The sequence below is a fragment of the Phalangium opilio genome, unplaced genomic scaffold (genome assembly GCF_054372755.1).
Source record: "Phalangium opilio isolate 3A_F unplaced genomic scaffold, DU_Popi_V2 ptg000061l_1, whole genome shotgun sequence".
In the NCBI taxonomy this organism is placed as follows: domain Eukaryota; kingdom Metazoa; phylum Arthropoda; class Arachnida; order Opiliones; family Phalangiidae; genus Phalangium; species Phalangium opilio.
The window spans coordinates 10,811,483-10,823,186 of record NW_028324178.1 but is presented as its reverse complement, the minus strand read 5'-3'; the positions used below and the strand labels follow the sequence as shown (position 1 = coordinate 10,823,186).

The 11,704-nt window shown below is 39.6% G+C and overlaps 1 protein-coding gene across 1 annotated transcript; it reads left to right on the top strand.

The window, feature by feature from the left end:
• The first annotated feature begins 3,397 nt into the window (after positions 1-3,397).
• Positions 3,398-6,290, top strand: LOC149665106 (uncharacterized). The gene is made up of 6 exons (XM_089842079.1): positions 3,398-3,645; positions 3,731-4,175; positions 4,592-4,798; positions 4,844-5,131; positions 5,180-6,016; positions 6,063-6,290. The coding sequence occupies exons 1-6, from the start codon at positions 3,398-3,400 to the stop codon at positions 6,288-6,290; spliced, it is 2,253 nt and encodes a 750-aa protein (XP_089698205.1).
• The last annotated feature ends 5,414 nt before the right edge of the window (positions 6,291-11,704 follow it).

Here is an 11,704-nt window from a genome sequence, read left to right as displayed (position 1 = left end):
CGGGACTAATTGGTCTCGCCAATTTGGTCGCGGGACTATTTTGTCTCGTGATTTTTTGGTCTCGGGACTATTTGGTATCGTGATTATTTGGTCTCGGGACTATTTGGTATCGTGATTATTTGGTCTCGGGACTATTTGATATCGTGATTATTTGGTCTCGGGACTATTTGGTATCGTGATTATTTGGTCTCGGGACTATTTGATATCGTGATTATTTGGTCTCGGGACTATTTGGTATCGTGATTATTTGGTCTTGGGACTATTTGGTATCGTGATTATTTGGTCTCGGGACTATTTGGTATGGTGATTATTTGGTTTCGGGACTATTTGGTATCGTGATTATTTGGTCTCGGGGCTATTTGATATCGTGATTATTTGGTCTCGGGACTATTTGGTATCGTGATTATTTGGTCTTGGGACTATTTGGTATCGTGATTATTTGGTCTCGGGACTATTTGGTATGGTGATTATTTGGTCTCGGGACTATTTGGTATCGTGATTATTTGGTCTCGGGACTATTTGGTATCGTGATTATTTGGTCTCGGGACTATTTGGTATCGTGATTATTTGGTCTCGGGACTATTTGGTATCGTGATTATTTGGTCTCGGGACTATTTGGTATCGTGATTATTTGGTCTCGGGACTATTTGGTATCGTGATTATTTGGTCTCGGGACTATTTGGTATCGTGATTATTTGGTCTCGGACTATTTGGTATCGTGATTATTTGGTCTTGAGACTATTTGGTATCGTGATTATTTGGTCTCGGGACTATTTGGTATCGTGATTATTTGGTCTCGGGACGGTTTGGTCTCGTGATTATTTGGTTATCTAATTAGTGTTAACTATCGCATCCTACCACATGTACCCTTATTTGTATCTCGCGCCACCTCAAGGTTTCCCCTAGATATGTATAGATGGCGCCACCCCTTTTACTTTTTCGTAAAACCTAAGGAGCATTGTAACGTACCTTTGCTCCTTACTCTTTTTATCCAGCGTTGGTCGGGTATAGTCATGCCCTACCAACTCCGACAATGTATGTAAGCAGTATTACTTTTCTCTCATTAAAACCTCTTGTTAATTAAACCCAAGTCTCGTAACTCAATCATATATCAACGTCAACAATTCAGAAGTGGGATATACTCAAAACTACGCCCTGATATAATGTTTTGAGTGAGTTACCAACGTTATGAGAGATTTGGAACGCTAAGCCTAAATTAACCCTAACGAACACGTTGTCCATTGAACGTTCCCAAATGGTCAATGTTATTTCATGCTCAAACGAATACGAAATGAAATACGTTCCTAACGCTTATGTTTAAAAACAAAATCGAAAAGAAGACTGCAATTAACGAAATTAACGATGAAAAGAAGCAGATGCGTTGTAGCCGACGACTTAGAGGCGAATTACCAGAAGTACTAACGAGCTTGGAAGCACACAAAGGAAAGATTAATAAACCCCAACCATGGATGAAGGATGCGCGTGAAAAATATTCGACGCTCTACAGGATGTACAACTCCCTATACTAAAAAGTAGACAAGTCGACACTAGCGCCGCCTGGGTACCAGCGCTGGAAACCCTCGCGGGAAAAATAAAAATTACAGGACATAAGAAAAAAAACAACTGTTTTGCTTCTAGCAGACGACGCTAAGGAAAAAAACGATGGTAGCGCGTGTTTTTTTCTCGTGTCCAGTATTTTTTATTTTTCCCGCGAAGGTTTCCAGCGCTGGTAGCCAGGCGGCGCTAGTATCGACTTGTCTACTTTTTAGTATAGGGAGTTGCACATCCTGTTGAGCGTCGAATGTTTTTCACGCGCATCCTTCATCCATGCCCCAACGTCCAGGGATATTTTATTACGAATCTAAGGCCATCGACGGATTTGACGAAGTAGACCGTTCTTACGATGAAGCGGTTAAAATTATTAAAAAACGGTACGAAAAAAATGACATGGCAGTCCATCTCCATTTTAAGAAATTAAAAGAAATTCAGCCGGTTGCAAATTCAAACAATGTAAAAGCCCTCCGTACCCTTTTAGATAATTGCGAGGTTAGCATTAGAAGCCTTAAGAGTTTAGGAATAGATCCAACCGTAAAAGCCGAAGGGTTTTGTCCAAATATTCTAGCCTGTTTACCCAACGATATAAAAACCGCCTACTGTGCTCAGAGAAAACCATCCACGAATGGATCGGTTTGGGACCCCGACGAATTAGTAGAATTTCTAAGGGGACAAGTGGAGAGTAGAGAAATGGCCGAATTATTAGTTGACGGTCAGAGAACAATGCCCTTAGTCAGCCCCATAAATTCGGAAAAAATTTCAGATAGGTTTAGAAATAGATCAAGGTACGAACATAATTATAATAATCATAGAAGACCGTCAGCTGCCCAGTTAGCCACCGGAGTAAATGAAGCTCCTAAAAACCAGGAATTTACTTACTGTATATTCTGCAAAAACGATACCCATAAAACCCTAAATTGCGCCAATTATACCTTGGAACAAAAAGAATAATAATTAGGGATAGCGGAAGATGTTACATCTGCCTTCGCAATGTAGAAAATATCACGAGAAATTTCAATCAAAATTAAAATTAAACTAACTTAAAGATAGATAAATAACATCAGATAAATTTAGAAGAAAATGTAAAAAATAGAAATTTTGAATCGAAAACAACATGTTTTGAAACTTAACAAAAATGGAAAAACCGACAAAAACAAGGTGTTTTCAAAAACAACCTTTCTTGAAAAACACCACTTCCATAGGGATGAGTAAGCACTTATACCCTACAAAGAAAGTATTTCATTGGTCCCCCGGACCCAGCCTTTGGTAAGGGTACTGGGCAGGACCAACCCCTTTGCAAAAGGTATAAATACCAAAACATTTCCTTTGTAAATTTAGACCCTTTCAAAATTTTCACATGTAGCCACTTTGGACGGCAAAATAAATCTCGGATCACTTCTTTTTTTATTTGTTACAAAACTTTGGATATTACTCGACTCTAAACTTAGCTTAGAGACTTTAAGAAATTGCGAATTTGGACGTTTTTTTGGACTTCAGAGAACTCAAGGTAAATAGGCTATCATTTTTCAGTCGGTGATAGGCTCTATTAAGTAGCCAAACCCTATTAAAAATCCCAGCAATTAGCATGCGCCACTAGGAAGGTGCAATATGGTGCAATGAAACCCGGGAATTAGAACTAAAAATTCGGGACTTTAGATAAAAATAATTAGGATTATAGTGAAAAGAAAGGGTACGCTTTTTAGTGTAAAACATAAATCGGAATCGGAATCTGCAAAATCGGATCTTGCAATTAGGAAATAATATAGGATTTTGGACTGACCCAAACGGTTAATTGGAAAAATAATTAAAATCGGAATCGTGAGAAAAGTAATCAGAAAGAACAATGGCGAGTCGTGAAACGGAATTGAATAAGTTTAAGACATCGCGAAAAGTCATAAGAACTTTAGTTACGAAGCTAATCACAGAACTTGAGACGCTACTTAAAGCAACGAACTGTGATGTCGAAGACGTAGAAGACATCGTGGCAATTTTTCAACCAAAGGAGGAAGCTCTGATAGACTACGACGCCAAAATCGAAGCGCTATTCGACAATGATAAACAACAAGAAGAGGATACAGAAAAGGCCCAGAAGTACCGGGATAAAATCATTAGGGCAGTACGGAAGGGCGAACCGACGCATAGAAAGTATCAAGGGGGCGACAACATCGGCGTCCAGCTCAACTTCCACGATCGTCACCGGAAATACCGTGGCCAGGCAAGTCGTCCCGACTCAGGTCACCCAACACGCCAAGCTACCTAAGCTCACCGTAAGAAAATTCGACGGGGAAATCACCCAGTGGACAAGCTTCTGGAACCAGTTTTCTTCAGCCGTGCACAAGCAAAACATTGACAAGGTAGAAAAATTCACGTATTTAGAATCGTATTTAGAAGGTGAAGCAAAATTAGCTTTAGCGGGAATGTACCCCAGTGACGCAACTTACGATGAGGCTATAGACATTTTAGAAAGGAGATTTGGTCAGAGAAACCAGGTTGTCAATACCCACATGCATAAATTACAAAATCTAGAACCTGTATTTAAGATCAGCAATTTGAAAGGTCTGAGAGATCTAATTAATACCATCGATATTAACATTAGAAGCTTAAAATCCGTGGGGGAAGATGTAAGGAAGTGCAGTGTGGCTTATGCCCAAGAATATTGGAATGTTTTCCAGAAGAGATTAGGTTAGATATTAGGCGCGTTAGAAAAGCGAATACTGATTGGGATATTGACCAGATGGTTGATTATTTGAGGGAGGAGATTGAATCGAGGGAAGCCTGTAGAGCTTTAGGATCTAAATCTAGCTCAGAAAAAACTGGGGCAAATAGTTATAAGGATTACGTTGAAAGAAAACCTTAATACCAAAGGCACACAGCTTCGGCCTTGTCAATGGGCGTAACATACTTGCAAAACAGTCAAAATCATACCAGGTATCAATGTAGGGAAAATAGATATCATAATCATAGCCAAAATCGAGCGGAAAATCCATTTTGCATATTCTGTGAAGCTAACGGGCATAATTCGAATGATTGTCCTAAGTTTAATTTGGAACAAAAACGTAACTTAATTAGAGAACAACGTCGATGCTACCTTTGTTTGAGACAGAACCATATAGTCGGAGATTGCAATGCCAGGTTTAAGACATGTAAGAAATGCCAAAAGGGTCACAAATACGCGGTGTGTGACAAGAACCCAGCTAACTTTACAATAGAAAATAAGGAGGAGAACGTAACCTTGAACTTGGGGGTAGCCTAAGTTAGTAATGGGGAAGGGATTGATGAAACTGTTTAGCTGCAGTCAGCGAGAGCTATTGGTAGGAACCCAGTACAGCAAAATACAGGTTTAGAAGTAAGGTGTTTTTTGGACTCCGGGGCGCAAGCGTCATTTATTAGGGAAGACATATCTAGGAAATTAAGATTACCAGTAGTGGGAGAAACTAAGGTTGGATTTAACACCTTCATGAGTAAGGAGGTATCGGAACAAATTAGGAAGCGAGTCAAAGTAACTCTCGAAAACGTAGAAAAACCGGAACAAAGGGTTGAGATTATCGCGATAGAAGTTCCGTACGTTTGCAACTCAGTAACCGCGTTTAAATGCCATGAGATTGAGACATATATGAAACAATAGGGTTGGCAGTTAGCGGATAAACCAAAAACTCAGAGCCCAGATTCAGATGGGATGGATTTGTTAATAGGGGGAGATTATTATTGGACAGTCGCGTCAGGAAAGACAGAAAGATTTGGACCTAGGATTATTGCCATTGAAACAAAACTGGGATGGGCCGTGCAGGGACCCTTGGATTCGGGGAACCAGGTAAACGTAAGTAGCTGCCCAATAACAGTAATGAGGGTAGGTGTAGTGGACAGAACAACTGATGAGATAATTGAGAAATTTTGGAAATTGGAATCTATGGGAATTGAGAATGAGGAGACAAGGGTGGCATATTTGGAAAACCAGGAAATAATAGAGAATTTTAATTCGGAAACTAAGATGGAGAATGGGCGATACCACGTGAGATTTCCGTGGAAGGTAGAGAAGGAATTGTTGCCTGATAACTTGGACTTAGCAACAAAAAGGGGGAATTTTTTAGTACGTAGATTCATTCGGGACCCTATTTTGTTTGAGGACTATAAAAAGGTCATAGATGACAAATTGGAAAAGGAGATAGCAGAGATTGTACCCAAAAATAGCATAGCCCCAGCGGGAACTTTTTACCTTCCCCATCAGCCGGTAAAAAGCGCGTCGGCCACCACCAGCTTGAGAGTAGTGTTAGATGGGTCAGCTCACGGAAAGGGGGTCCCCTCCTTAAATGATTGTTTAGCAGCGGGACCAAATCTGAACCCGGATATTTTATTGTTATTGTTATTGTTATTGTTGAGATTAAGAATGAATAAGGTCGCATTCGTAGCGGATATTGAGAAGGCGTTTCTCCAGATAGCCCTAGCAGAGTCAGAAAGGGATTCAGTGAGATTTTTATGGGTAAACACTGAGACGCATGACCAATTAAAAGAAAATGATTTTAAAACCCTACGTATGGCACGCGCACCTTTGGGATCTTTTGTTAGCTCTAACTATAAAGTATCACGTACACAAGGTGGAGGGAGCGGACGAAAATGTAGTTAGAATGTTGGACCAGGATCTCTATGTAGATGATTTGACTAGTGGGGAACAAAATGTAGAAAATGCTTATGAAACTACTGAAGGGCATTCAGAAAAAATAAACAAGGTGGACCCGTAAACGCGGCGGAGATGGTAAAAGCGGAAATAGATTGGGTAAACTGTGTCCAGGGGATAGACTATGCTAACGAGATAGCTACAATTAAAATCGGTGAGAAATTAGGAAACTCAAATAAGCTAGCAACCCTTCAGCCCATTTTCAATAATCAAAATCAATTATGTGTAGGGGGAAGATTAGACCAAACGGATTTGACTCAAGAATATAAGCACCCCATAATTCTAAATTCGAAACAAAGGTTAGCCTATTTGTTAACGGAACGCAGTCACAACAGAGTTATGCATGGGGAGGTCCAAGATACATTAACGCAAGTCAGAGAAAGATATTTCATTATTTCGACCGAAGAAGCCCCACCCTTCTCAGTTATATAGATAGATTTTGCGGGGCCAGTGTATGTGAAGGGACCCTCGTATTTTGAGAATAAGGATTTGGACAAAGCTTATATTTGTTTAGTAACCTGCGCCGTCACAAGAGCTTTGCATCTGGAACTAATACCATCATAATCAACAGAAGAATTTACGTTAGCTTTCAGACGAAGGTAGCTAGACGAGGATTGCCACATACTATCTACACAGATAATGCAAAAACGTTCGAGCTCGCAAACAAGGACATGCAAAACATTTGGAAAAAATTGAAAAAGGAAAAAATATTGGAATATTTTGGGAGGGAAGGAATTAATTGGAAATTTATAGCCGAACGAGCCGCATGGTGGGGAGGTTTCTATGAACGTAAGGTTAGGTCGACTAAAACAATTCCTAAAAAGGTTCTTAAAAATTCGAAACTGACCTACCCCGAGATGTAAACCATTCTTTTAGAAAGAGTGGCATCCATAAATTCACGCCCAACTACATTTGTTTACAATGACCCCCAGGAACCAACCCCTTTAAGTCCCTCGCATTTTTTACTTGGTAAAAGAGTTAATTCTTTACCACCTCAAACATTCGATCAGACCATTCAAAAGCAAACACAACAACAATTAACAAATAGATTAAAATACACGCATCAATTTTTTGATAGGCTTTGGAAAAGACTGTGGCTCGTCATGTACGTTTCACTGACGTCACAACAATATTGGGGGAAAAATGTGATGCCGTGTTTGATTCATTGACGTCATATTTACTGGTGCCATGTCTGATTCACTGACGCCATATTTACTGGTGCCATGTCTGATTCATTGACGCCAAATTTACTGGTGCCATGTCTGATTCATTGACGCCATATTTGCAGGTGCCATGTCTGATTCATTGACGCCATATTTACTGGGGCCATGTCTGATTCATTGACGCCATATTTGCAGGTGCCATCTGGCACGATGCTGGCACTGTCTGACGCCAGTGAGGTAGAGTCGGTACTTTACTACTACTACTGTGGCAGTCGGCACCTATAGGGTAGGATCGCCGACACGTGTCTTATTCCCTCAAACTTTGCCGCCCAGAAGCTTGGGCTCCGTATTTAAAATTGACGTATGTTTTCACGACACCACAATTATTTTTTACTGAAATAAATTCTTCGCCGCCACGGGGTCAAAGTTCCATTCCGTGTTTGAAAATCATATATTCCACTAAAAAAAAATGTTTTTCTTTTAAGCTAATATTTAGTGAGGGTCACGTGACGCTGCGCGGGTAAAAGGGGGTGGGCCACGGGGGCTGCGCAGTCGTAAAAGTCATCAGTCGTCGTAATTCCATACTGATCTTACCCTCGTAAAAAGACGCGCAAAAATAGGCCAACTTTGGTGGGATCGCGACTCGTAAAAAAACACAACGGAAGAGCTAAGCTTGGGCGGATACCACCTTCTCCTGCAGGTGCATGCAAGGCTACTATATAGATTGTCATAAAAATCCTCAACAGCCGAAAAAGCGCGATAAAGTTGGTCGCTCCTAAGATCCATATTGACCATATTAAATCCAACAAATTACGATTAGCCTAGCTAGTCCTACTTCATCCAACTTTATAATTAAATTGAATTTAATATGTGCCAGAATTATTCGGGGCAAAAACTAAAGCAACCGCGTCAAAATCGCCTCACTTTTGAAGATTAAAACAAGTATAGCGAAACATTATTCATTTCTCCCAAATTTGTTGTTGTTGACATGGCCCGACTTTGACGCCTTACAATTTGGAAGTAAATAATCGGTTCCCCTCTAAAAGCCACGAATTTTAGTATAAAATAGTCACTTGGCCTGGCAGATCCCTAGACCTCGAGTGTCCATTTGAGACTTGTCTTAATTCTGGATATGACGACCATAAGCGCCTAAATTACAATCTAAAGCGGGCCGGCCCAACTGCGTGCCAGGCGACAATCAATAGAGCCCTTTATCGGTGCGCCAAACTCCTAAGCCTATTTCCCGAGGGGGGGGGGCGATACCCCCCAAATATGTTCGGATTCCAATGACGGATCGCTTTCGGGAAGACCGAGTAAGTATTTGTTGGAACTTGATATCAAATTTAGAATTAATTCACTTTTATTTTGTTACTTCGATAATTTACTTCTTTTTTTGGCCACCCAAAATAGTCCCTTCTCGACGCGAGCATTTCCATTGAAAAGAGCTCTGTGTTAACCCGGAGAAAACCCCCCAGAAATGCTCGAGTCGTGGGGGTTCGTTCAACCCCTTTTTTCTTTATGTTCAAAAACGTTTCTGTAAATATAACCAGTTCGAGAAAAGTTTTGTAGCGAGAAGGACCTTCCTAACCGCAAATAAAGTTTCTAAATTTTCGTTTTGTTCAAAATGTCGTACTAACCTGGTCTTATTACGAACAACATCTAGCTCTCCCAATTAACATGCAGTAAAATAATGCAGGCGTTATTTTAGTATTGTAAATACTCTGGGAGAGCTGTTGAATAAAGTCTAGCTTCTCGGACTGAAAACAAGAGCTAGCTATGGATGGGAACTGCTAAGTTCAGTGCGCGTTAAAAAGGATGAGTTTCTAAAAATTTCTATCTTTCAAGAAATTAGAATGATGCGAGTTAAAAACGGTAACAAGAAACAGAGTTTTTGTTTTTACTAAAAAGTGGCCTTATAGGTCCATCCAGTTGAAAGGTTCTTAGAGTTCTGATTTTTACAAAAAGCTCGCTCACCTAGGAAGGTGAGGGCTCACAGAAGCCTATAGAGTAATCTCAGTTCTACTAGTACGTATGCAAACTTCATACCCTTCTATCTCTTAGCTAAGTGTCATCCCCCCTACCAGGCGCGTACAGTATCCCCTCTTCCAAAAGCGCGCCTAGAGGGAGGGATACACAGTCTACTCCCCCCTCTACCGACACTACTCTATAGTTTGTGGCGCCAAGAAGTCGGCTAAACTATAGGCTTTACAATGGCTTAAGACTACCCAAGTTTCCCCCGCGTGCGATAACAATCTCTAAAGAGATGCTGCACCCCTTTTCTTCGAAGTTTTCTTTTACCCGTACAAAAATTTTAAGCTGTAACTCATCTGCATACGCTCTTTTTTATCGCTACCACGCTGTAATATGTATACATTAAGGCTACATTTTCTGCAGCTCGAAAAACGCGAAAATTTCACAGCAATTCCAGAACTGCAAATTGTCTGCCGTTTCTACATTTTCTGTTTATTAACTGTTAATTGTCTGTACTGGCAGAAATATGCAGCGCGATTCTGCAAACGCGATGTAAAAGTAGAAATAACAGATGTTAGTTAAAAACTGTAATTTGACCACAGTTATAGACATGTTACAGATCTGCAAAAGTGATGGAAAAGTAGAAATCCAGCTGCCAATTTAAAACTGCAATTTGACTATATTTATTGACATGTTACAAGTCTGCAAAAGTGATGAAAAAGTAGAATTACCAGCTGCTAGTTTAAAACTGCAACTTGACCACATTTATAGACATGTTACAGGCCTGCAAATGTGATGGAAAAGTAGAAATCCACTGCCAATTTAAAACCGTAATTTGACTACATGTATAGACATGTTACAAGTCTGAAAAAGTGATGGAAAAGTAGAAATCCAGCTGCCAATTTAAAACTGTAATTTGACCATATTTATAGACATGTAACAGGTCTGCAAAAGTGATGGAAAAGTAGAAATCCAGCTGCCAATTTAAAACTGTAATTTGACCATATTTATAGACATGTAACAGGTCTGCAAAAGTGATGGAAAAGTAGAAATCCAGCTGCCAATTTAAAACTGTAATTTGACCATATTTATAGACATGTAACAGGTCTGCAAAAGTGATGGAAAAGTAGAAATCCAGCTGCCAATTTAAAACTGTAATTTGACCATATTTATAGACATGTAACAGGTCTGCAAAAGTGATGGAAAAGTAGAAATCCACTGCCAATTTAAAACCGTAATTTGACCATATTTATAGACATGTAACAGGTCTGCAAAACTTATGGAAAAGTAGAAATCCAGCTGCCAATTTAAAACTGTAATTTGACCATATTTATAGACATGTAACAGGTCTGCAAAAGTGATGGAAAAGTAGAAATCCAGCTGCCAATTTAAAACTGTAATTTGACCATATTTATAGACATGTTACAGGTCTGCAAAACTTATGGAAAAGTAGAAATACCAGATGCTAGTTTAAAACTGTAATTTGACTACATTTATAGACATGTTACAAGTCTGAAAAAGTGATGCAAATGTAGAATTCCAGCTGCCAATTTAAAACTGTAATTTGACCATATACAAGTCTGAAAAAGTGATGGAAAAGTAGAAATCCAGCTGCCAATTTAAAACTGTAATTTGACCATTTTTATAGACATGTTACAGGTCTGCAAAAGTGATGGAAAAGTTGAAATCTATCTTAAAATTTAAAACTGTAACTATTCCACATTTATAGACATATTGCAGGTATTCAATTCAAGTTAAATGTCCTACTTTTGAATACCTGCAGTATGGCTCTAAATGTGGTCAAATTACAGTTTTAAATTGGCAGCTCAATTTCTACTTTTCCATCACTTTTGCAGATCTGTAACATGTCTATAACTGTGGTCAAATTACAGTTTTTAACTAACATCTGTTATTTCTACTTTTACATCGCGTTTGCAGAATCGCGCTGCATATTTCTGCCAGTACAGACAATTAACAGTTAATAAACAGAAAATGTAGAAACGGCAGACAATTTGCAGTTCTGGAATTGCTGTGAGATTTTCGCGTTTTTCGAGCTGCAGAAAATGTAGCCTTAATGTATACATATTACAGCGTGGTAGCGATAAAAAAGAGCGTATGCAGATGAGTTACAGATTAAAATTTTTGTACGGGTAAAAGAAAACTCCGAAGAAAAGGGGTAATCGGTGCAGCATCTCTTTAGAGATTGTTATCGCACGCGGGGGAAACTTGGGTAGTCTTAAGCCATTGTAAAGCCTATAGTTTAGCCGACTTCTTGGCGCCACAAACTATAGAGTAGTGTCGGTAGAGGGGGGAGTAGACTGTGTATCCCTCCCTCTAGGCGCGC

Bases quoted from the DNA above. Each gene is read 5' to 3' on its own strand.
- LOC149665106 (XM_089842079.1), top strand. From the start codon at position 3,398: ATGGCGAGTCGTGAAACGGAATTGAATAAGTTTAAGACATCGCGAAAA. The intron at 4,176-4,591 runs GTAAGGAAGTGC...GATTGTCCTAAG, and splicing joins TAAAATCCGTGGGGGAAGAT to TTTAATTTGGAACAAAAACG. The intron at 4,799-4,843 runs GTAGCCTAAGTT...GAAACTGTTTAG, and splicing joins ACGTAACCTTGAACTTGGGG to CTGCAGTCAGCGAGAGCTAT.